Source organism: Diplotaxodon limnothrissa, linkage group LG8 (genome assembly GCF_057381915.1).
Source record: "Diplotaxodon limnothrissa isolate DT_005_m linkage group LG8, D_limnothrissa_male_GT1.1, whole genome shotgun sequence".
Classification (NCBI taxonomy): Eukaryota; Metazoa; Chordata; class Actinopteri; order Cichliformes; family Cichlidae; genus Diplotaxodon; species Diplotaxodon limnothrissa.
Genome location: NC_140603.1, coordinates 3,126,537 through 3,152,757, shown reverse-complemented (window position 1 = coordinate 3,152,757; position 26,221 = coordinate 3,126,537). Strand labels below are relative to the sequence as shown.

The 26,221-nt window shown below is 42.6% G+C and overlaps 1 protein-coding gene across 1 annotated transcript; it reads right to left on the bottom strand.

Annotated features, from left to right (window-relative positions):
• Positions 1-621: 621 nt before the first annotated feature.
• On the bottom strand, positions 622-23,989 carry mtr (5-methyltetrahydrofolate-homocysteine methyltransferase). The gene is made up of 33 exons (XM_085361165.1): positions 23,717-23,989; positions 22,865-23,076; positions 22,664-22,753; positions 22,275-22,344; positions 22,091-22,183; positions 21,629-21,735; positions 21,377-21,436; positions 20,526-20,620; positions 20,316-20,416; positions 20,061-20,122; positions 18,627-18,694; positions 18,469-18,548; positions 18,001-18,113; positions 17,730-17,870; positions 16,894-17,079; positions 16,636-16,815; positions 16,153-16,269; positions 15,727-15,867; positions 15,571-15,660; positions 13,881-14,033; positions 12,121-12,228; positions 11,730-11,830; positions 8,748-8,815; positions 7,762-7,882; positions 6,308-6,389; positions 5,846-5,944; positions 5,566-5,641; positions 4,715-4,870; positions 3,850-4,049; positions 3,501-3,701; positions 2,763-2,955; positions 1,725-1,837; positions 622-1,420 (listed from the first exon to the last, which is right to left on the bottom strand). Exons 1-33 carry the CDS (start codon positions 23,757-23,759, stop codon positions 1,331-1,333), a joined length of 3,810 nt encoding a protein of 1,269 aa, XP_085217291.1. The 5' UTR covers positions 23,760-23,989; the 3' UTR covers positions 622-1,330.
• Between the last annotated feature and the right edge of the window lie 2,232 nt (positions 23,990-26,221).

The window sequence follows — 26,221 nt, the reverse complement described above, 5'->3', positions numbered from 1 at the left end:
CCAACTTTCAGGTTTGTGTTATGGGCATCGTCCATGTCAAAGACAGCTTCTGTTTTCACAGATGGACTTTTTGCTTCTACAAAAAGGTGAATCTGAAAGTTAAACTCAGAAAAAAGACAGAGCCAACTTTAAGCTTAAGACTGGTTTATTTTTAATTATCAGAAATCCACAGTCTTCTATGTAAAAATAAAGGGGACTGAGAAGGTATCAAAGTTCCATAAAACGTTGAACAGACACTGCAGCATTAAGATTTGTAAAGAGCACTTAACCAGCAAATCTTTCAACTGTCGAATCTCCTGATTTGACATCTGAACATGGCTGCACCCCGAGCGGTTTAAGATCAACACTGGCTGCCATCATAATGACACTGAAAAAATATCCAGAAACCTTTTTTCATGGTTTATGTCAGAAAATGTTCTTAACAACAATGCTGTCACATTTCTCCTTTAGTCTGCCAAGTATCTATAACTGATCCATAAACTACATTTACTTTGATAAAATGTTTAGAAAACCAACTACACAGAAATCACAATGTAAACAGTAGTGATCACAACCCTTGTGCTGAAATATTACAATAGTCTGACTAAAGCAACTAGCACCAAAATTATTTGGCAGAAACAGCATTATAACCTGACATAATCCGTCTTCTTTCCCTAAATGTGCAGACGAAGAACAGTTGTTTGAAATGTTTTATGTATATGTTGTTTTTAAACTTGAACAACATGCTGTCATTACGAGTGTGTTATCTATTATGCCAGCACATTTCAGTTTCCATATAAGATGCTGCTAAAGTTTTAGAAATAAAATGACCAACGTGAAATTAAAAGTTGAACACATTCTGTGTTTGTCTACAAATCTTCTCTTTACAAATAAAAAGCTAAAGTAAAATCAGTTGGTATTAACGAGCCCTCGTGAGTATCATTGGTTTGATTTGATCTCTTCTGTGCTTCACTTCTTCTAAGTGATCTTTGTTTGAGGGCATGTGTAAATGGTCTTCTCCAACAAGTATTAACCTTTAATTGCACATTTGGAAATCGGCCATTGAATGTGCAGCAAGAGCAGCAACAGCAGTTTTAATTAAGCACTTTGCTTTTTCAATTTTTTTTAAAGAAAATACCACTATGTGCATCTGTGCAGTACCCGACAGACGGATGAACTGTCAACAACTGGCATGAAATGTTTTCCTGTAGTGTTTATCGTAATAGAAAAGTCTGAGGCCCTGTGTCTTTGTACAGGGATGTCAGTGAGAGGGAGTGACAGCAGTTACAGCAACAACTCATGGGAGCCAAAGTGGAATGGTTGGACTGTAAACTGGATCCTCTGTTGCAGCTTACACTTCATTGTCATAACCCAGGATGGGAGCGAGCCATCTCTCCACCTCCTCCACATTCATCTCTTTCCTGCTGGCATAGTCCTCCACCTACAGATGAGATGTGCACAGAGGCCACAAGTTTAGCTCTTGTTTGGGAAGAGACCCGCAGCATATCAACTAAGTTTGGCCGGTGTATGAGCAGAAAGATTCAGGCAGAAATGGAGCGCATAGAGAGACCAGGACATGGACAAAACAGAAAGCAGCACAGGAACTGGACATCTCTCTTTTTCAGGTTTAAGACCTTAAGAAATCATGACCTGCAGATATTAGATTAAAAACAGTCTGTTAAATGAAACTATAGTTGACACATGTTCAACACTGATGTACAGTGAGGCACATTATCAATGGATACCTGCTCCTTGGTGATCTTTCCAACAGCAAAGTATGAAGCCTGAGGGTTGGAGAAGTAAAGTCCCGACACAGAGGCGGCAGGTGTCATGGCCAGGGACTCTGTCAGACCAATGCCTACAGTCACACACAAATGCACAAGTAAACACAAAAAGAAAACAAACACCCACACAACCCTACGCACACATGGAAAAAATATAGTAAATAAAATGTCCATGAGACAGACAGCAGATCAGTGTGTTGCATAAAAAACTACACCTAGCGTGGTTAGCCTCTCAACTGACATTTACGGGGTGGTTTTTAAGCCGTTGCGTGCACTACATCTGAGGAGATCATTACCTGCTCAGCCTACCCGTGCTCTGTTCTGTTTGGCACCCTGTGCAGATGCAACACCCGATCTCAAGCACACAGGTATATAAAAGCACTCTCACCTGTATGCTTTTTGCATGAGTGTGACTTTTCCTCTAAAAGGTGATTTGAAGCACATGAATGCACAATATCAACATACTGTCATCGTGATAAATAGGTGTAGAGAGTCACCTGAATCCATGTCCTGGTTTAGTTATAAAAACTGCAGCTGGAGTTTGGAGGCTGTGAAACTAAACCCCTGATTGTGGATTATATGCAGTAATGTGATTTGATCAAATGTTCATGATACAAATGTGAATACAGAAAGATATTTATGCATATCTGATTATTTTCATAGGCTATGAACATTTGCACACAGGCAGAAAACTGGAAGATTTCATTTGAAATTTGTACAAAATGAATATCTGAGGTTCATCCAGACTGTTCCACACTCCTCAAAGGTTCCGGTTCATGCTGACATCACAGCATCACGCAGCTGCTGCAGAATTTCACTTCACAAACCAGTAATTCTGATTATTTACTGCAATACTTTGTCGTCAAAAATACTTATGGAAGTTAAAGACGTCTGTCTAAGCTAATCCAACCCACTCATCTGTTCAGCATAACGTTTGTACTTAAGCAACAATGGATCCGTTTCAGGGAGTCAGATATGATGTGGTTTTGGTGTTCTCACCAGTCTTCTCCTGGATATTAGCCAGGCTCCACATCATAGTCTTCTCTGTGTGGTCGGGCTGGCTGGGGTAGCCAGCTGCCGGTCTGATTCCTTTGTACCGAACTCTGTGGAGATCCAAGGTATGCAGAGCCTCATCTGTGCTGTAGCCCCACAGCTCCTTACGCACACGAGCATGGAGCTCTTCAGCAAATGCCTTCATGGTGGACAGATGGACAAAGAAGAAACAAGTGAATGGAAACAATGCCTCTAAATGGGTGTTTATAACCTGGACACACTGTTCCCATATTGTATCCAGCTGCCTCTGGATACTGGAGACATCAAAGGACTATATGCCCGCAAGCACAGATTAAAAAGTAGGGTGTCAGCTGGAAAAGCATATACAGAAGTTCCCTTCCCTAAACGAAACTGTAGACTCTCATACTCCATTGTTCATCAGACTTTAGCAATCCCAGCTGAGATCAGAGCAGTATAATGTAGATGAGCGCTAGTAGTCAATGCAATGGCTGAGAGCTGAAACCAAGCACCTCTAACATGAAACGCCTGCACCCCCTGCAGCTAATGGCTATGACTTAAAATTGCAAGCCATGAATTTGAAACAAAAAGAAGAAAGGATTTTTAAATGGTAACCAGCTGTTACTTGCAAGTAACCCTAGAGTTACCGTGCCAACATTGGCGCTTGTACTGTGGTATAATTACCAAGGAGGAAGGAAGTTTTTAATGTTTTACAGGAAACAGTACCTCAGCTAGTCGATCGGCCAGAGCTTTCACCATGATGCTATTATAGTCGTCTCCCTGAGCTTGAAACTGCTGACTCAGTTCTTCAGCTCCAAACACACCCACAGCAAACAATCCAATGTAGTCTGCCACACCGCTGTCTACAGGGGCCACAAAGTCAGACACACACAGGTACGGCTCGGAGGAGGAGCCATCCTTCTCCACCTGCAGCACAAACACACAACACTGTTGAAAGAGCGCTGACAGAAAGGAGACGTTATGTGTTTAAAAATGAACATATTACAATACTTAGATTATACAGGACAAGATGTTAAAGGTGTCTGTCGCAGCAGGATAAATCACAATCCCTCACCTGCTGCCGTAAGCCGTGGAACGTGGCGATGGGTTCTGTGTCCCCGTCCACTGCAGCATCATCTTTGTACACCCTGATGTCGTCGCCGTTACTCTGGGCGCGCCAGAATCCCACCAGGCCCCGCCCCTTCAGTCTGCAGTCATCAATCATCTGGTGGATCAGCTGCTGGGCATCATCAAAGAGTTTGCGAGCTTCTGAACCTGCAGTAGCCAAAGATCACGAGTTCAGTGGCTTTCCCTGAATTCTTCTTGAAGCTTCATACTTTTATTCTAGTTTTCAAGACATGAGACCGTTTGTGATGAGGCTTCTGTGACAGGTTTTCACTGGATTTCTCAAGGACATCATTTTCTGATACTGCTCATTTGCTGTCGACGTTTTTCTTTCCACTTGTCCAGTTTCCTTACATTTTTGAGGAAGCGCCGCACACGCCCAGACAAGTTTTTAGTTAATAGCTCTTTGGAAATGGCCCTGTTGCTGTAAGAACACTATTTCCTGCCTGTCAAGCTGTGTTATCTTTGCCGTGTGTTTTTGCAAGAGGCTGCTGGTAGCACAGCGGCCAAGTTACAAATCAGGTACAAGAACTGGGCCCAAAACGAGTGGAAAGGGGCTGTACGAAGAAAACCCCTGAAAGACCTTCAGAAAGCCTTAAGAACACTGGGAAGCAAAATGTAATCAAATAACAGGGCGGTTCAAGACTTATTTATGGCTTAGTTTGTATGGTCTGATTCATTAATCAGTAAAATGTGACTTTTTCCCTCTCCTGCACTCCACTTGTATCCATTTATAATTGAATTTTAACCATTTCCTACAGTAAAGGTGCAGTACATATTTATATATTTCTAAATAACCCTGACTGAGCTTGTACCAACGGTCTTGTCATTGAAGATCTTCGGGTATCCCCTGTTGGGGTATTTTCCTCTCAGCTGCCACACATCAAAGAACGGCTTCCAGTCGATGAAGTCCAGCAGGCTGTTCAGATCGTACAAGTCAAACACACGAGTGCCCAGGAACTGAGGACAAACTGAAACACAGAGAAGTCTGCTCACAGTTCTGTATGTGCTTGTTTCAGCACCTGAAACCAAGGACAACGAGGGCTGCAACCATTCATAGAGTAATTCAAATAATTAGATCATTTAAAAACAATTCTCAACACAAAGTCTTTGCTTCGAGGCTCTGCAGTGCGCAGAAGTTTTAAACAGTGTAAATGTGACCGTTTCACCCACATCTGCTACTAAAAACAATCTGCAATACAAACGTATTTAGGAGCAGTGCACGAGTAAAAGGTCAGAGTCTGCTCACACGCCACGAAGAGCAAAGAGGCGGAGCCGTTACCGAGGTGTCCTAAACAGCAGCGCTGTTCCTGTGATTATCATTAAAGACTAGCAGGCGTCCTTCATCGAAGCACCTGATCAACAAACTCTGTAGCTGCTCCATCCACTGCTCTTTATTTTACACAATCTGCAGTGATCTGCAGTGCAGTCCAGAAGAAACTCTGAAACACCCGCATTTTTCCCTTTTATATATTTATTATAGCTCACTAATAAGACAAAAGTATTTCTCAACGATTACTCGATTAATCGATGGAATTATTTACAGATTATTCGACAGCTGCAGCCCTAAATGCAACATTTCAAACTTCATCAAATGCAAATATTTTAGCACCTAATTAAAATGACACATTAGGTAACAACTACTACTGGTCATTGCTTGACTTGCCTGGCTGGGGCAGCGAGTGCCAGTCTACCTTTAATGCCTTCTCTCTCGCCTGGGACAGAGACAGGTAACAGCGATCCTGAACACACAGGGAGACAGTTGATTATGTCACAAGTATAACTCGGTGTCATCTACATATTTATTCACATGTGCCACGAACAGTCAAGTATGTGATTTCATTAACAGCAGCTCCGCTGTACAATGGTAAAGGGTGGAGAAACCACCGTTTGGTCACAGGAAATGTTCCATGTTTGGTTTCTTTTTCTCTACTGGCTGCTTTTACCTTCAGGGAATCATAGTGCTCTTGTCTGATCTCCTCATACTCCTCTTTCAGCTCCTCGAAGTACTCTTCCTTTGCCGTTTCATCCAGCAGCTGTGAACACTGAGACAGCCCGGGGAAAACGTGAAGTCAACACCACATTTTGTACTCCTTAAACAATGTGTAACCACACAAAGCCTGTGTGCTGGAAAAACTGATTTACATCCTGTACGGTTTAAAACTGAACCACACAGGATTTTTAGACAATTTGGAAGATTTTGCTTGATTGGTGCAAAAAGTTGAACTTCTCCCCTCAAAGCAGTATTAGCTATAACATGGATCATTTTATTTAGATTCATTTGAGGCTAGTACTGTCATTTCAAGTCAAATGTGTATAGAAACGTTCCCAATTTTAATGTTGTTTTTTTGCCATCCATCGTTCTTGATCATGGAAAAGTTGGAGTCAAGGCAGGCAGATGTTCTTACCACCACCACACTCCTGGAAGCATCCAGAACATGGATAACAGGGCAGCTGTAGCGAGGGGCAATCTTCACTGCTGTGTGTACCCTACCCAACACAAAGTACAGGTTATTATTCGACTGCTGCACTTCTGCTTACAGAAGGATTGTCTATACAAACAAATAAGGAGGCCCTGATGCTCTTATAGCCTCTCGAGGCTGCCTCACTTTTGGAGTCAGCCTCGAGTGGCTAGAAGATGAACTGCATCAGTGAGTCGATCCCAGTGGATACAACAAAAAAAGCTGTTTTCTGTCTGGATCGAAAAACAAAAGAAAACAACTGTTTCGGCCTCTGTGGACAGTTTCCAATGTTGTGACAACTCTGAAGTTACATTTGAACTAAATTATCTACATGCTTGAGAATGGAGCTGGGCTACTTTAGGAAATTACAGTATATTACTCACTGCAAAGCCTACAGTGATTCTGTGCAGCATGCTTCACGTGTTCCACATTTTGTCATTTCTTCCAAAGTAGATTCATTTTTTACGTCCCCTTGGCTGAGTGTCAGGGTCATTGTCCCGTTGGAGCCTTCACCCCAGTCCCAGGTCCAGAGCTCTCTGGAGCAGGTTATCATGAAGGATATCTTCCTCTTGACCCTGACTAGTTCCTGCTGCCAAAAAACATCCCCACAGCATAATGCTACCACCACCATGCTTCGCTGTAGGGATGTTACTGGCCAGGTGAAGAGCAGTGCCTGGTTTCCTCCAGACACGAAGCCAAAGAGCTCAACCGTTCTTTCATCAGTTCCGAGAACTTTCTCGTGGTTTCTTTGATGTGCTGTACCTTTAACTTCTCCACAAAGTAATGCTGGATTTTTCCAGAGTGACCCCGATTGCTCAGATTGGTCAGGTCAGCTCTTAGAAGAGCCCCGATGGCTCCAAACGTCTCCCATTTACAGATGACGGCGTCCACTGAGCTCACTGAACTCTTCAATGCTGCAGAAATGCTTCTGTATCTTGACCCAACTCTGTCTTGGAGGTCTATAGACAATTCCTTACAATTCCTTGGACTTCATGGCTTTGTTTGTGGGCATACGCTGACAACTATAATTCTCATTATGGGATATTGTCCACAGAATTGTTAAAAATTCATTTAATCAAATTTTCTTTCTTTTTTCCCCCTAAATGAAAGTCTGTATATTGTTCACATGATCAAAATAAATTGAACACAAACGTAAAAAAAAATCAGGCTGTAACAGGACAAAATGTGGAACAACTGAAGCCCTGTGAATACTTTCTGTCAGGCCTGCAAGGCTTTTGCAAATTCTTCCTTCCGTTTTCATTGGGGACTCTAAATTCGCCCCGAGATAAAATATGTGGGCGACCATTAGTGCATCTCCTACACGTAACCTTCGACTTGAACTTTTCAGTACATTGTATCTAGTTCAGAATTAGAGCTTTGTGATTGTAGGTATGCAATACTTTGATGTGGTGGCTCCTCCAATCAGCAGTGGTGTGGTCATTCCCAGTCTCTCCATCTCTTTGGCCACATAGATCATCTCATCCAGAGAAGGGGTGATAAGACCAGACAGACCAATGACATCTGAGGTACCAAAGCAAGTACACAAATGCTGTTACAAACTAATAAGTCTTAATCCTGCAACAATACTTTGAGCTTTTGCTTAAAAGGGTCTTATTGAAAAATGCAGGCTAAAATGACAACACGCACAAGTGTTTAGGATGCAATCAACTCAGGAAATTCTTTAAATGTATATATTATTTTCTTCATCTATGCATAGAAAGAAAATGAAAACCTGTGAAAACCTGCTAGAGAGAAAAGTCTAAATAACAACAAAAGACTCCATGCACAGCTGTGCTCACACACTAATGATTAACAGGATCAACCAGTTATTTTCTAACCTTTCACTACCCAAGGCTGCTATTGTTTACGGTCATATCATGATTAGAAGTTGTCCTGCTTTTTAATAAGTTAGTACACAAAAGCAACAAAATATCCCATCATCATGCAAGATTACAGACTCGTCACTGCTCTATCGTTAGGACAATAACCTGACAGGAGCATTATATATTAATGCTTATAGAACAATTAAATTGCTTCGGGACTCTCAGACTCTGTATTTCTTGCTGATACTTACCATGGAAACACTCAACTGGCTTCCAAATTTAGGGAACAACAGTTATATATCACACAAGTCAGAATAAATCCTGTAAACTTCTCCTTGACACATCATGGTATACCCACGAGCAGCTCCACCACACAGGCTGAGTAACTTTCATTCTGCCTAAAAGGCAAAAACTAGGCTAAAGATATCCAGCTACTGCTTAAATGCCAGCAACGTCCAGTAATGAATGAAGGCCGCTTGGATGAACATTTTAACATTATTAAATAAACCTCTGTGAAATGAAACTTTCCATAACGTTTCTGTCAGTCTGATCTTTACAGTTACCTGCTTTCTGTGTAACGGCCTCTCTGAGGATCTGATCACATGGAACCATTACACCCAGGTCGATCACTCTGCACGAGAACAGCAGAAGCAGCAGGAGAATCAGTTTGGTCTGTTTCAGCTGCATACAGGAAGCATGTGAATATAATGCATATGCATTGTTGTTCCTAGAGTATTTAAAAGTAGAATGGGAGGCAGAGCCTTCAGTTTTCAGGCCCCTCTTCTGTGGAACCAGCTTCCAGTTTGGATTCGGGAGACAGACACTATCTCTACTTTCAAGATTAGGCTTCAAACTTTCCTTTTTGCTAAAGCATATAGTTAGGGCTGGACCAGGTGACCCTGAATCCTCCCTTAGTTATGCTGCAATAGACGTAGGCTGCCGGGGGATTCCCATGATGCATTGAGTTTTTCCTTTCCAGTCACCTTTCTCACTCACTATGTGTTAACAGACCTCTCTGCATTGAATCATACCTGTTATTAACCTCTGTCTCTCTTCCACAGCATGTCTTTGTCCTGTCTTCCTTCTCTCACCCCAACCAATCACAGCAGATGGCCCCGCCCCTCCCTGAGCCTGGTTCTGCTGGAGGTTTCTTCCTGTTAAAAGGGAGTTTTTCCTTCCCACTGTCGCCAAAGTGCTGCTCATAGGGGTCATATGACTGTTGGGTTTTTCTCTGTATCTATGAAGCGCCTTGAGGCGACTTATGTTGTGATTTGGCGCTATATAAATAAAATTGAATTGAATGCAGTACTGACGATGGAAGAAGGATAAGAAACTATGAAAGAACCCAGGACAGCTTAGTGGAGATGTTTATCGTGATGTGTGTAGTTATGGATTAACCAGTTGGCCCGGGCTAGCAGTCATCAATTAGAATTTAAGACAAAGATGGTCATTAGTACCAGTGGAAACCCACCACCATGGTACTCCAGCATACACAGTCCATGTCTTATTTTGTCTTTATGGGAACTATTTTATTTTCCTAATATTCTCTGAGAATGTAAAAATTATTACACAACTGCAGAAATTCTTATTTAAGAGTGCAAAAATAAATGAAATGAAAATAAATATTCAGTTGTTCAGTTAGCGATTCACAGTGAAGGATTGTTCATGTCGCTCAGCATTTAAGTGCAGCAGCACACACGCACTGAACTACAGCTGTTAAAGTAGCGCTGCTCAATTAATCGAATTTTAATCACGATTACGATCTGGGCTTTCAACGATCATTAAAAATGACTGAGCCGATTATTAGCACCTCCCTCGTGCTTTACTCTCGCGCTGCTCCGTGTGGCAAATCGAGCGCACCTCTCTGCATTTCGAACACCTGTCACAACAATTGAGAGGACCCGAGGGAAGCTCGGAAAGCTCAGCAGAAGTTATTTGGAGAGGAGAGTGACTGCCGTTGGTTGAAAAGAGGTAAAAAAAAACTTCAGTGGTTGGAAGCATTATGGGTTCAGTCAGACGTGGATCAAGTAGACACAGTGTGTAAACTTTGCTACGGTGTCGTAGCTGCACCACAGAGCAACACTGCAAAGTTCACTAAACATAGATGTTTACATTTTTCATTTATTTCTTATATTGCAAACATTTGCACATTATTTTATAGTATTTTTTTAAAGTCATTATTCAATACATTGTTATTGTTAACCCTTTAAATCCCTGTAGAACCTGAACCATGTAAGCTAGCACAATAATTTGTTTTGCATATGAAACCGGAGGAGTTGTACTTACATCTGATGCCATCAGCTTGTCCTCGGTCACGGTTTCCTTCCACATAAAGCTTTGCAAAAATTGCATAAAAAGCGCTTGCAGGAACAAAAACATAATATTCCAGAAACACGCTTTGCCGATCCGATCAGCTGTTCGTAACACTTCCCACAGTGAAACAGACATCAACACGAACGATCTCATGTCCGCCATTTCCTGTCCGAAACCGGAAGTGATGTCATTTTTGCGGAAAATGTAGTTTTTTACTTGTAGGCCTTAAAAGCCTATACTGGTGTTTTTATAAGTCATGTTTGACTTTTCTGAATAGTTGCTGGGATGCTTGGAACTCGAATTCCACAGCTGGAAATAGTTTATTTTGATGCACCTGCTGTTTTCTTTGCAAATTTGCATCATAGGATTGTTTTTTGTTTTTCCTGCAGTATATAAAAATTGCTGTATCTCCAAAATAAAACTATGAAGACACTCAAAATAAATTTCCTGTTGTTGTAAACTATTTTTTGCAACTTTTTTGTATTTAAAGTTTTGAGGGATAAACCTCTTAAATTTCTCCAAGTAGAAATATATGTAAAAAAAAACAAAAACGATTTTCAATTTTTTTGTAGTTTATTGCACTTTTTTGCAATTAATGTAGTTACTATGGACTTAATGCATACATATTATTAAAATATGGGCTATAACAGTTGTATAGCAACTTGAAATGCTCCCACAAATGGCACTACAACATGTAAAAAAATAATATAAGCTCTGGCGGACTTGGTTCTATGGTAGGTCTTAAAGGGTTAAATAAATATCGTCAAATAATCGAGATCTCAATTTCAGTGAAAATAATCGTGATTATCATTTTTGCCATAATCGAGCAGCCCTATGTTAAAGAGCAGTGAAATTTGGATGCTTTCTACTTCTCTCCCACAATGCAACACTAGTCCCTGTGGAGGATCAAAAGGCAATGTGAGGTGCGTTACATCACTTGACCTAGTGAGTGCACTGCTGACAGTACCACTGAGCTTAACATGTAGCCTCAGAGGACTGCAGTCTGTAAACAGAGGGATCACCCAGTTAGTGGAATATTAATGTTAATCCCCCCCAAGGCTGAAAAATGGCACTTTATTATAGTCTTGATGCATAATTTCAAATCCAATCGACTGGTTAAAGCAAGTACAAGTTCAGTCAGCTGCAGCCACTTAAGTGCTGCAAGTACACAGATTACAATGTAAATGTGTTTAGTGGGAAAGGCAAGACGCTCAGCAGCAAACTACTGTTACCTGAAGTTGTTGCAACCCAGCACTACGCCTACAATGTTTTTGCCAATATCGTGGACATCCCCCTTCACTGTAGCCAGAACTATGGTGCCTTGGTAGGGATCCTGCAGACAAAGAGAAAACAATGAGGGGAGGCCCACGGCAAACCTGACCACTCTGAGTGACATGGCTTATTCCCTCCAGCTTATGAAAACATTTGTAGAAACATTACATTTTGAGGCATTATTATCATTTATCAGTTATTCCAGTATTTGCTTGCTTTATCTTATTATTGTGGAACTCATATTCATGTAAGCTGTGAAAGTGCTGTACAGATTCTGCACACACAAAGCTTTTGGAAAAGAAAACAGTCAAAAATAAGAAGTGCTCTGAAGTCTCCTCTAAATGCACTGACCGTCTGATCACAGGATCCAGATGCAGCCATGAGCTCCTGCCTCTCCTTCTCCATGAAAGGAATCAAATAACTAACCGCCTTTTTCATAACACGAGCCGACTTGATGACCTGCAGACACATGACTGCTGACTCAGACATCTTTGCACATATAGGAAGAAACAGTCAAACGATTAATGTGTTTTGGTGAAGGATAAAAACCTCCTGGGGAAAGGTTCATACAAAGGTTCACTGAGATAAACTGAAGTCTTTCGAAGACACAAGTAAACTGCATTCACTACAACGAAGTTCCCAATCCTGTTAAGTGTGGAAGCCGCACACAAGGTCAATATAATCAGTGTAATTTTCTTAAACTGCTTATGTAATAATTATTTAATAATAACTATTTGATTGAAGTGAAGACCTTCTGGTTTCATTTTTAGTTTAAATTTTAATCTCTGGTTTAATAAGTTACTGCAACTGTCTGGGAGTGCGTCGTCTACGTAACTGAATCCTGTCTCCATCCACAAATCCCCAGTGCCTCAGTGCAGCTGGCCCCTACAACACCAACAGCACAACAAAAACTCCAGTAAAGGAAGTGGGCTCTGTGCTTATGTACTCCAGGACTGCTGCTGTAACAGGAGGATTATCGACTCACCGGAGTTAGAGGCGATGTCCCTTCAGTGCAGGCCCTTTCATTGCAGCCATCGCTTACATCTCCCACGATGCTAACAGGACACTGGACCATGCACAATAATATCAAGCAGGCCTACTAAGCAAAATGACTGTACTCTAATCCACCCACCCAACGTTATTGTCAAATATGCCGATGACACCACTGTGGGTGGGCTAATCTCTGATGGAGATGAGAGTGTACAGGACAGAGGCAGTGAATTTGTCCCGCCGATGCTCAGAAAGCAACCTGAAAAAACAACCTGAAACTGAGCGTCCTTCAAATAAACGAACTCGTCATGGACTTCAGGAGACACAGACAGCTCCACTGCTGTCTCATCATAAATTGAGAACGGGTGGAATCTGTCTCCACCTTCAGGTTTCTGGGCACCTACATCTCCGTCGACCTCACCTAGACCCACAACACCACTGCTGCATTTCCTCCGTGTCCTGAGGAAGAATAACTTGGATCAGAAGTTCTTGCAGCCCTCAGTGGAGAGCGTGCTCTCCTACTGCCACAACTGGGAACAGGAAGTAAGTAACACCGTCCAAAAAAATCATTGGCTGCCCTCTGCAGTCCTTGTAAGCCATCCCCGGATCCTTCTGTCTGAGGAAAACCAGGGTCATTACAGGTGACCCCTAGAAGCCCACCCACCCGCTGCCCTCTGGATGGCACCTCAGGTCAGTCAGGACTCACAAACAGCTTCTTCCTCTGGGACATTTGGACTGTTAACAAACACTAAAAGAAAATATTCATATTTCATCCCTGCACAGTTCGTGTGGAGCACCCACAATTTCACTGTACATGCACAATGACAATAAAGGCCTATTCTATTCTATTCTATTCTATTCTCATTCAAAGGAAAAGGGGATTTGGTGATGAACTGAGTTTCTTTATTAGCCATAATTACTTCTTTAGACAGTTTTATCGGATTTACTGAAATAAACTTGGGGATCTGTCAGGATATTTGACTAAAACTAAAACTGGTCATTTTATTTGAGACAAAGCAAAGCTAAAGTTGTTCCCACACTGTGCCACAGAAACGGTGTTCACCATGAAATTTGACCATAATCAGCTGCCAGACCACATGCACTCAAAGTCATCATCGTACCTGTGGCAGGAACATCTTTCCAGCTCCAAACAAGTCTCCCACCGCCTTCATGCCGTTCATCAGGGGTCCCTCAATGATACGAAGGGGTCGAGTGTAGCGGTGAACCTGAGCCCGACACTCTTCAACATCCTCCACCACATACTTCTCTATTCCCTAACAGCATCAATACAAGACGGACCATTAATAACATCTGGTGTTAGGAACATTTTCAAAACAAAGTCAATATATATAAATTTCATATGTGGAATTTGAGGCAATGTTTGAACATGAATACTTCCCAAACTATTAAAGATAAAATCCAGACATTTTCACTCTCCCTCCTTAGAGTAAAGTAAATTAGGATGTGATCATTAGAACAGATACGTCTAAAACTATCTGCCACGGCCTTTCAAGTTCCAAAACAAAAAATACTCCAAAAAAGGGCGTGGGCGGCAAAGGGTGGTTTGTTTCAGAACGCACTTCCGACTTGATTCTTTGAAAAATAAATGCTGTTTACTTCATGGCAAAATAAAACCCAAAAATCAACCCAATCATTTCTTACAACTTAGATGTAAATGAAACTTAATCCAACTCCACAAGTTCATAAAGTGTCAGTGTCCCACCCGACCACCAAAACCCCCCCAAAACATTTCCAGCACACCCCACAGCGTGCCCTTAATCTCTAAATTAATGGGAGGTTCCAAAAGTTACCAAACGTATCACGACGTCTTCAGTCTCAGCTGCTTTCCCCAACCCCAAGGTACATTTGGATAACGACTGAAACCAGCACTACTGGTGAACAAATGGGTGTGAGGTCAGTTCTTTGGATCATAATTATGCAACTTGTCACGACTATTGAAAAACAATTAACCGTTCACCTCACGAGGATCCGACAGAGACTGACAATGCTTCTACATACTCTTCACAAGGTGTTTGAATTAGGGCTGGGTATCGCCACGGATTTCTACAATCGATTCGATTTGAATCAGGGAAATTTTGCCTCAGACAGTCAGAAAAATTATACATCTCATCATTTAACAGTACATATCCATATTTTTCTATCTATAAAAAGAAAGCTGACACTGTGAGACTTCATCAGAGGTGTGAGCTTCACAGCAGAGGCCTTTGTGTCAAAGTGACTGAGGATAAAACAGAAAAACATGAAGCAGATTTTCCTGGCCTGGTTTTTTATAACTGCTTTAAAATATTCTGCAGTAGCTAAAAAAACCATGAATCAGCATATGAACATAACCTGGTGCTGCTGAAGTGAAGCAGAGCAAAGTTACAGAGGTTTGATTACAGACACAGCTGAGAGTCTCTGGCATCATTTTAAAGTTTACATTTCTTCAGTATTGAACAGCAGAAATGAGGCTTTCTTGGTCTTTTTCAGGGACGACAACAGTTGTTCTGGAGCAGTGGAGGTTGATCAAGCCTTGAAAGCCGCTGCTACTAATTCCAGGGATAACAACAGGTCCCACAACTCAAGCACTTTGTTTTCCAATCTGTGACTTTTGTTATTTATTACTATTTATATTTTATTCCTGCACAGCTGGTGTGGAGCTCTATAATTTTGTTGTACATGTACAATTACAATAAAAGGGCTGTTCTCTTTCATCCTAGGCACACAGCTCTACCTACTGGACCGCTCTGACAATTCTCTCACAACTAAAACCGTATTTTATTGTATAACAGAAACATCCGATTACCTTACCTTTATCAGAGCGTACTCCAGCCGCTCCTCTACACTTCCTTCCCTCCACTCGTCTGTCCGAATGATCTGCTTCCCTCCTTTGGTGTTGTTCTGTTAACAAACATCTGTCAAGCAAAGCAACAACAGCTTGGTGCTGCGTGACATGCGTGTGTGTACCTGTGCGTAGGCCAGCAGCTTCTCCGTAGCATCGCCATCTCTGTTCCAGATGAGGTTCTCACACAGTGTCAGCAGTTCCTTGTCGATGTCGTCATAAACGGGCAGGTTCCCTGCATTCACTATTCCCATATCCATACCGTTCTGTCGCGGCACAGCGGATAGCAACATAAAGCTAACGCAGACAAACTTCTTATTTCTAATAAGAAATGTGTAGCTCGTTACATTTGGAGGCAAATTTCATTGAACTAAAGATCATTTGTTGTTACAGAGTTCCAACAAGTACACTGCAAGTCTTTGTGAGAGCGTTCTGAATCTTCACATGCAGTTTCACTCTTTCTTTCTTTAAATGTTTACGCTCACTACATCGAATAATAACAAAACACAAAAATGAAGGCCCGCACTACAACCGCTCATCTTCATGTTTACCTTGATAGCACGGTACAGAAACACCCCGTGCATAGCTTCCCTGATCACCTCCATTCCTCGGAAAGAGAAGGACAGGTTGGACAGACCTCCGCTCACCCTGGCTCTTGGCAATGTTTCCTAAACATCAACGCCGATGCAAAAACACATCACGGTTACACCAACCAGAATCAAAGGTTTGTGTTGTGATTAATGTGGATCTACAGAACTGATGGACTATTGAATAAAACTTCAAACAGCTGATTAGAATAGTTTAAGCACAGTTTCTAGCCTGTACAGTAAATATCACTTAATGAGAATTAATGCTGTTGTCCTTATACTTGAATGACCTTAAGGCATTTTTTAGCCCTGAAATCTACTAGTTATATAAGTTAGTTAGAAACACCAAACTACAGGAAGATAAAGGATGAGGTTTGTAAGTAATGTGGCTGCTAAAGCACAGATGCAAACTTTGAGGGATGAGATCAAGTTGTGTTGAGTCTCTACCTTAATAAGTTTAGTGGCCGCGATGAAGCTGATTGCATACTCGTTGTGTTCCTCCATGCCTGTACCAATGGTCAGGATGTTGGGGTCAAAGATGATGTTGTTTGGGTCGAATCCCACTTTGTTGACCAACAGCTTGTAGGCACGAGTGCAAATCTCCACTTTGCGCTCCGTATCTGTGGCCTGCAGAGGACAGCACGCTTATCAGCAAGTTCATGTGTGTCTGTCTGTGTGTCCACATGAGCGAAGGCATGTGCAAACCTGCCCCTCCTCATCAAAAGCCATGACCACCACAGCAGCTCCGTAACGCTTCACAGTGGCAGCTCGGAGCAGAAACTCCTGCTCGCCCTCCTTCAGACTGATGCTGTTCACGATGCACTTCCCCTGGCAGCATTTCAGCCCAGCCTCAATCACTGAGAAGTTAGAGGAGTCGATGCAGAGAGGAACCTGAGGAAGGGAAGAAGAGCTGAAGGAGTACAAGATGCTTGGTTTTAACTGAATTCATTCTTTAGCTGTTACCTGGTAAGGAACAAAAACAGCCTGCAGTGTGTACATCATCATGTCCACTGATGCACTGATCAGATCAGGTATCGCTGACAACAGACAATCACGTCTTTACTACACTATTCAGTAGCAGCTTTGCTGCTCGCTGCCTCCATGCTCTGCTGCTAACAGCAAAGTGTCAGCGATACAGTCAACAGTATTTCATACCTGCACTACAGAACAGCTTTACTCTTATGTTTGGAAACTGCTGAACACAAAGACATCTCATTATCACTCAGCTTATCTCACAGAGTAGGAAAAGCATGAAGTGTAATACAGGACCGAAGCATATTGTTGTTTCAGCTAACAGAAAGACACTGATTGAAAGCAGCTTGGTGAAAACCTTCAGCTCATTTGTCCGTGTGCTCAGAGCGAAAGCTGAAGCTTGCTGATATTTAACAGGTGACAGTTTCACCATCTATGCAGGGGCAGGGGAGTGTTTGATAACCTCATCACACTCTGAGGCTCTGCTTACACTACGCCGGTCAGACTGTACTTCTATTTCTGTAATGTATGCTGTACTCATATGAATGTTTTGCCTTTGAATGTCCTACCCGAGCAATATCTGGCTCAGAAGCAATGAAGCTACAGAATCGAGCCATGGCTTTTGGTCCGTCTAGCATCCCTTCATCCATGTTTATATCCAGGACCTGAGCTCCCATCTCCACCTGGGCCTTAGCGATGCTCAGAGCCTCCTTCACATTACACAGAAAAGCCAGTTGAGAATTAAAAACCTAACAATCACAATCAAACTTCTGAAAGTGAACAGCATTAATGTTAAAAACAACACGAATAAATTCAGGTAATATTATTAAATTAAACTACCTCATAGTTTCCAGCCATGATCAGCTTAGCAAATTTGCGTGACCCAGCCACATTGCAACGCTCGCCGATGTTTACAAAGTTGGTGTGTGGGCCAACGGTGAACGGTTCTAAACCTGCAAACAAAAGAATATGTTGTGTCCTGCATGAAGTTAAATCAACAAGCAGCCCTTTAGCACAGCAAGCTTACAACAACTGCTTCTGTTCTGTCAAAGGTTCGGCATGTTTATACTCAATGTTAGGATTTCTTTTAAAGTTTGAAACTTTGTCTCCTGCTAAAGAAACCAGGAGATGGAAATGAAAGCAGAACAGCTTTGATCAGAACTCCTGAATTTATAAACCAACTGACAATCTCCGTTTGGAATTTTAACTCCCAGAGTGCAACGAGTTTCAAAGTCTGACGTGCAAACACCGTTTCTACCGTGTGTGTCGTTCTGCAGCTTTACACATGGTAACGAGAGGTTTTACTACCAGAGAGCAGCAAGTAGTCTTGATAAATATCAGCAGCAGGAGCTCTCGGCACACAGTGTCTGACTGCTTCAGCTATGGCTCTGTATGGGAGGAGGGAAACAGAAAACTGGAGTGTTATATTTGAGGCAGACGTTTTATTATGAAAATGTTATACTGACCTTATGTGTGATGGAGTAGTTCCACAGCAGCCTCCCACAATATTCACAAGTCCATCCATGGCAAACTCCTGCAGACAGGACACAGTCTTATGACTGATTTATGCTTCAGCAGGAAACTTACGTCTTAACCGGAAACCCATTTTAACCCAACACATTAACCTTCATTCATTCGTAGATCGCTGACCCAATGTGTAGCTACAGGTTATGTGGAAGGTTACAGCACAGGGTTAAAACGGGTGTCTGGGTGTTACGGCTGTGGCCATAACAACACTGTGTGCGCTGTTTTGTTCTGTGTCTCTTTACTGTGCTTAAGACTCTTTGCAGGTCCCTCCCCTAATGAAGAGTAGTGAGCAGCTGATTGGACCGTGGAACACGTGACCGCGTTCAAAAAGCCGCTCTGACAGCTCCCGCAGGAGAGAGAGAGAGAGTGGAGCGAGCAGCTTGACAGCCGACGCGGTCCTGACCCTGGTTTTCCAGCCTACACTGTTGCTGTGCGTTTGTGTGAGCGTGCTCAGTGAGAGCCGCTCCTGGTGCATTAACTTAGTGCTTAGGCTGAAGCGGAAGGGGTGAGCCACCTTTTCCTTTGGAACAGTTTTCTCCTGTTTGCCGGGTTAGGCAGCGAGGGTTAGTGTTGTCCTTTGTTTGTTCTGTTTCGTTCTTAGGGTTTAGCTAGTTTTCTGGTGGGACTTAGTTGGTTTGGTTTATTATTTTGGCCTGGGTTCACCCTGGAGCTGTGCTTCATTACCTTCAATAAAATCACCTCCTTTTACTCACAACTGGTTCTGGATGTTTGGCTTGGGAACCAGGGCGGGGATTTGTCTCTCTCTCCTCTACACGCCTAGGCTAGGGGCGTAACACTGGTTACGACAGACTTTCCACAGAAGTCCAAACAAAGTCAGCACAACTCCTCAGCAACCCCAGACAGGTTTTTGTCTTTTAATACTGTTTTCAGTCACACTGGATGGCAGCTGGCAGGCCTCCAGCTTAAGCTGACAGTAGCACCTGCATGGAAGCTGAGAAATGTAGTGCTGTCAATGAGGCCAGCTACAGGTGATCAACCTGGGATATCAGGATATCAGATTCAGGAGGAAATCAGGAGTTTCTCTTGTGAGAGTGTCCTAGGTTGACGTAGGGAAGGTTAACCAAGCATCTTTTTCCCAAGGTGGGAGAAGTCAGAGCTCCAAGAGGAAACCTGTGCGAGCACAGACAGATGATATTTAACAAACTCCACACAGACGGACCCCATCTGGGTTGGACCTCGGGACCCTCCAGCTCTGCGTCATCATTCTGTTCAGACGGTGTAAAGCTAATTGCTCTGACTCAGTCTAAGGGGACAAGTGGACCCTTCACTGCAGGGTCTAGGTTTTCTGTCCCTTCCTGTACTGCTTTACACCTAAATGTCACTCAGGAAAAAACAAACAAAAAAAATCAAACCTTTAAATTGGAGGCTGTTACTTGTGGAGTTTCATCGTACCCTCCAAATGTGTTGGGAAGGCCTAACAGAGAAAGATAACATGTAGATATGATGACATCACATCTTCCTGGAGGCTCTGAAAGATGTTGCAGCAGGAACTGCCTGGACTACATACACGATGAACCTGCTATACAAAGCTGTGGTGTGTCATCAGAATCATCATGGCTTCAGCATGTGTGGTTTGTGTGTCCTCTGCTGTTTACACAGTGTCTTACCTGCATTGGGATAACAGATAATGAAAGCTGTGGTGCTTTTGCCTATGGCCTCAATGAATGGTCTCATCTCTTTTGCCCCCAAAGCACAGTTCAGACCAATACTGCACAAAGAAAGGAGGAAGGGTCTTACTGGGAAGCCATTTGTATCACATCACTGGTTTGTTCTACATTTAGAAGAGCAGCTGTTTGGTTTGATGTACAGTAACTCACCAGAGCGGATCAGCATGCGATACGCTCACTACAAAGGCTTCTCCGGTCTGACCAGACAGAGTCCGTCCACTGCGGTCCACAATGGTCCCTGAGATCTGTATGAGCACGGTAAGAATTTAATAGCAACTTATTAAGGCTGAACTGATTTCTTTAGAATCACTTTCAATACTTTTCAGCCAGTTCTAAAAACATCTTTGTTAAGCTTTAAAGGATTTTACAAAAATACAGAACAGAGAACGTTCTTTATGCTGCATTTATTAGGTCTTGTTATAATCCTTCTTATATTTAAGTGTTTAAGAAAAGTCGTGGGACTATCAGCCTTTCTTTTGACACATGTGCAGTAAATGCTGCCTGTGGTGACACGTGGGCAGGTGCTGGAAAGGTCTGTCAGCAAACAGGATGAAGTGTCCTACGAGCTCCCGGCTGCACTGACACACAGTGTACCAACCACCACGGACACCAGCAGGTCACATGACACCCCAAATCATCAGCCTGTGGAAACGTCACACCGGGGACATTGTAGGACATAATAACGATACTTTTTGGTTAAATGTGTCTACAGTGTATTAAACTTTGGCTTATTTTTAAATAACTGATGCAAAACACCGGACTTCCTCAGTATTCTTATTTAGAAGACGCACCATTAATTAGTAGTGAACTGCAATACATTTAGAGAAACACTCATTTTTAGGAAACTATGAGCAAAGTTTCTAGGATGTGAGATTGAAACTAGAATACTCTGAAAATGAAGCCTTATGATGTGTGTTTGTCCACTCCTCGATCCATTCTAAGTGAGGTAAACAGTGTTTAAAAGTCGTGCAGCGTGGAGAAGAATAAAGAACCAGACTTACAAAGACTGGCTTTCGTTCGTAGCTCTTTTCAAATAACAGGTCGATCGCAAACAAGGCAGCCTGCAGATACAATGATCAAGTAGAAAGAGTGTAAAAAAGACTTGCATACAGTTCAAAAGTGCACTCTACTGGTGGAATAAGTTGAAATTCTAGTACTAGTACTTCATCTGTAATGAAGTGTTCATCAGTGGGTTACTCAGTGTTAATCCTTTAACCTTAACATTACCACTATGTAAACAGGATGAGGGGTACCTTTGCATTGGCAGTGTCAAAGATGGTTTCCACTAGAAGGATGTCCACTCCCCCGTCTAATAACCCTCGTACCTGCTCTGAATAGGCTTCTACTAGCTCGTCGAACGCTGCAGAAAACACACACACTTTATTCATTGCAGTTACATACTGTATGGTGCTTATTTGCACAATGACATCATTCAATCTGAGTGTACAGCCCAGAGTTACTTCACAAATCACACATATAATGAAGCATAAAACACCGGTGCTGGAATTCCTGACATTCCTCTTCCCGATCCTGCTAATATGTCCCTAACCCTAAGAGTCACGATATTATGCAAACAGTTGCAACATTAACTGCAGTTCATCAGCCAATCACGCATCTCTTCACACATGCAGCGACAAACCATCTCACCTATCTACATCGACAGTGTTTAAAAGCTAAAGCACAACGTTGGCTGAATAACCAGTGAGCAGTCTTACTGATGTTCCTGAAATCTGGTCTCTCCACACATGGTGAAACAGACAAGGTCTTATTGGTGGGACCCACTGCGCCAGCCACGTAGCGTTTATCCCCTGATAACAAACACAAAGGTGCTGATGAACTCTCTGACACTGCAGCATTGCACAAACACTGGTGACAGTAATGTGTGGCTGTACTGCTGACCGCATTGTTTAGTGACGTCGTCCGCTGCCCTCCTCGCCAGCTGTGCTGATGCTTTGTTGAGACGATAAGCCTACACAACACACACAGGTTTACACCTTAGAGCAACCCGTCATTACTTATTACTGAAATGATTATGTCTCATGTTTCAGTGGAAAAGGTCAGTGTAGTAATATACTTAAGATTAATTAAAATGTCTTTGTTACAGCACATACAATTGAGCTGAACAGTAAATAAATCAATATAATAAAAAAAATACTGAAGACAAATATTTTACTGAGCTGAAACCTGACATTCACAAAAACGACTTCCTTCCATAAAAGGATAAATGACTCATAAATTCTAACATGGTTCCATGCAAGCCAAGCTGTGGTCAAGTAGGGACATCGTACCATGTGTTCAAGTCCGTAGTCTGCCTGGGCGATGGACGTGCTGCTGAAAGTGTTGGTCTCTATGATATCAGCACCAGCCAGCAGGTACTCCTTTAAGCAGCCAAGATGAGGAGAGCAAAGCTTGCACATAAATACAATTACACACCTGCACAGTGCAGGCGAAGTGCAAAGATTCCCATTTCGTTGACTGGATTAACCAACCTTGTGTATTTTGTAAATGATGTCCGGCTGTGTGATGCTGAGAATGTCATTGTTGCCTTTCAGCGGCAGTGTATGTGTTTTGAACTCCTCCCCCCTGAAATCTTCTTCTTCAAGCTTTTGCTGTTGGATCATAGTTCCCATTCCACCATCCAAGACCATGATCCTTTGCTGCAGCACTGCTCTCAGCTCTGACTCCAGTGGGCAGCTGCATCCTGAGCAGAAAGTGGGATGCAGTTATAGAATGACAAACTACATATTACACATAACAGGAGAAAGAAAGAGAAAAAAGTGATCCTGCAGGTGATAAATGTGAGACGGGTGGATTTTTATTCAGCATAACTTAAATATTCTTTGGATATTTTTTGTTTTTTTTACATATGCAGTACCACTACATGGTATATATACAAAGTGTACTTTTTATTTAAAGACTGGGTGACAGATTAGGGTGGGGTCTGGGGCTTCTGTGCTTTATTTCCAGCTGTCTGATGATTTGGTTTTACATCAGTTTGTGATTGAAACGCTTTTCTTTGTATAAAATAAAAAGGAAAAAAAAAAAAACAGGCACGAGGCATTCTGCAAGTATTCAGGACTTTTCCCCTTTAATGTAAACACGCACTGACATGATTTGCATTTGGTTTTATACATAATAAAGTACATTATGGGGACATGTGAGCCACGTGCTTCACATCTGATTGTACAGCAGCAGAAGTACACGCTCTACCGCACACATGTGTGATACGAATGGAAACTTGCTGAACACGTGTTTCGTGCAGTGGGTCCCTGTACAGTAGCTGCAGCACCAAGTTTAGCAAACAGATACCTGTTACCGCGGCCAGCACTCCGCATATTTACCCGCTTCTGAGGAGAACGGCTGAAAGACGTTAGTGGGAGCCATGTTGTAAACAGCCTCACAGTCCGTCTGAGGAACACAATGATCTTTTTCGAACTTATCCAGTCGACTCGCTCCTGTTTTGTCGAAGCTTCTTCGGTGATTCGAGGGTCGCCGCAGCACTTCCGGTCTCTTTATTTCAAAATAAAGGTTTCAAAGGGGGAAAAGTAGCGTTTGGACACTGCTCAGAGCCAAGAGTTACAAAACTTTCCCTGTTACAATGTTCTAGGCTGACTCATTCCACGGACAGATATGAGATCAGTCTGCCCTATCTGGCGACTTGCCCACCCAATAAAAACTAATGCAACGTGAAACTGACTTTTGTTCAGCCAATGCAAAAAGCAGCAGTAACCAGTCTACTTCTTATTGGGTGCGCCGCCCACAGCCCGCCTCGAAGTCCCGGGCTGCAAAATACAAAGTGTTCAAAGGAAGAAATAGGCATAGTTAGGTGAAACACGGCCACGCGTGTCGGCACAATGAACGGGTCTCGGGGCTCTAGCCCCGCCCACTATTACTACTGACGTGGCTCACAGCAGGGGCCTCGAACTCCTGAAACTTTTCCACCTGACCCTGTTGCAACACACCTGAATACAGTTAGTAAGTCATTAGCAAGACTCTAGAACTTGACTGCACGCTGAGGTTGCGCTTCAGCCATTTGATTCATGTTACAGCAGCTCATGAGTGAATGAACATGGTGCAATAAAAGTACTATTAGAAGTACAGCGATCGAGAGTTGGCAGTTCATCTTGTAATCGGAAGTTTGCCGAGCCTGTTCGAGCCCCGGCTCCGACAGTCTCGGTCGTTGTGTCCTTGGGCGAGACACTTCACCCGTTGCCTGGTGGTGGTCAGAGGGCCCGGTGGCGCCCGCCAGTGTCCGGCAGCCTCGCCTCTGTCAGTGCGCCCCAGGGTGGCTGTGGCTACAATGTAGCTGCCATCACCAGTGTGTGGATGACTGGATGTAGTGTAAAGTGCTTCGGGGTCCTTAGGGACTAAGTAAAAGCGCTATACAAATACAGGCCATTTTACATTTTTCCAAACACTCACATTTACTTAATTTTACTTGAGTAGGTAGGGTTAGGGGTTGCCACGTCAGCATGCAGTCAAGTTCTATACTCTTGCTAATGACTTACTAATTGTATTCAGGTGTGTTGCAACAGGCTCACATGGAAAAGTTTCAGCCCTCGACGACTGGAGTTTGAGAATTCTGAGTTACACTAATTCATAGAATTTGTTAATGAGTGACTGAGGAGCACTCTGATATACTTTTAGTGCACCTAAATAAAATGTCTCCCCTATTTATCTCCTGCTGGCCCCTGCAATCTAAGACAGATAGTCTTTACACTTTTACAGACGTGTACATTTCTCACAGAGTGCTACAGGTGTCTGCTTGCATGCACAGCGTGTGTGAGTGAGAGCGCATTTTTTCTTTGTGAACTTTGTGTCCAGTTCATATGGTCTCCTGCTGGCCCCGTTGCTATATTCATGTATGTTTAACTGTGAACTCAGAGCTAGGTCACAGTTCTGCAGCTTGTCAAACAACATCCTCTACAGTAAAGTATATATTTGTGAATAAGTGCAGATTATATGTTTCAGTTGTTTTGGTACAGGTGTGTCTCTGGAGTGTTCACATGTTTAATGGATCATTGCTTCTGTGTCTTGGTCAGAAAAGTTTTTATTCTGTTAAATCATAAAAGATAGATGGATGGATATTACTGTCACTTACAGTGTTAGTCTCGCCTAAGTAACCTACATATTACTTAGAACTGCAAAGACTGGATAATTCAGAGAAATTGCGAGTTTAGACCCTGTTGGGGGTGCTAAAGCCCCCCTAAATTTAATCACGGCAGCCTTAAAAGTAACTATAGTAATAGTACCAATGATATTGTATTTTAGTGTTTAGTGACTGTGAAATGATCAGGACCCACACAGCGTTCAATTATTGGTTCCAGCACTTAGTATTCAACCGGGAAGCCAGCTTTTCCAGCTCCTTCCCAACTCCAAGCACTAAAAGGTGGGAAAGCGTTCATTAGTTGCAATCCCTCTCACCTGTCCCTTCCGACCTCCCGGCTCCGCCCCGTGAGCTGACCGTACTACGGCTTTACTGCAGCAGAGCCAGAGACCACACCCCTGTCACAGTGAGACGGGAGAGGATGAAAACTGTCCAATGTTGTTGATGATCATTTGAAAATGTCAACCCCCAAAGTAACTCAGCTGAACAGAGGTTTGAGTTGTAGCTTCAGGTGGACATGACTATTTTAGGCACATCCTTAATTACAAAAGATTTATATTGAACTTGAACATTCCCAAAATCTGAACATGGCAAAACTAATCCTCAATTTTATCTGGAGAAAACACACAAATGTCGCATTAAGAAAAATGTTTCAATGAATAAGGCTAATAAAGGCAGAACCCCTGTCTTAGATTTTTAAACTTTTCAAAAATTAAATATATTCCAGGTATTCTTTAAA

Coding starts and splice junctions, on each gene's coding strand:
- mtr (XM_085361165.1), bottom strand. CDS start 23,759: ATGGCTCCCACTAACGTCTTTCAGCCGTTCTCCTCAGAAGCGG. Junction 22,345..22,663: donor ACTACGGACTTGAACACATG/GTACGATGTCCC, acceptor TGTGTTGTGTAG/GCTTATCGTCTCAACAAAGC. Junction 2,956..3,500: donor TGGCCGATCGACTAGCTGAG/GTACTGTTTCCT, acceptor TCCACCATGAAG/GCATTTGCTGAAGAGCTCCA.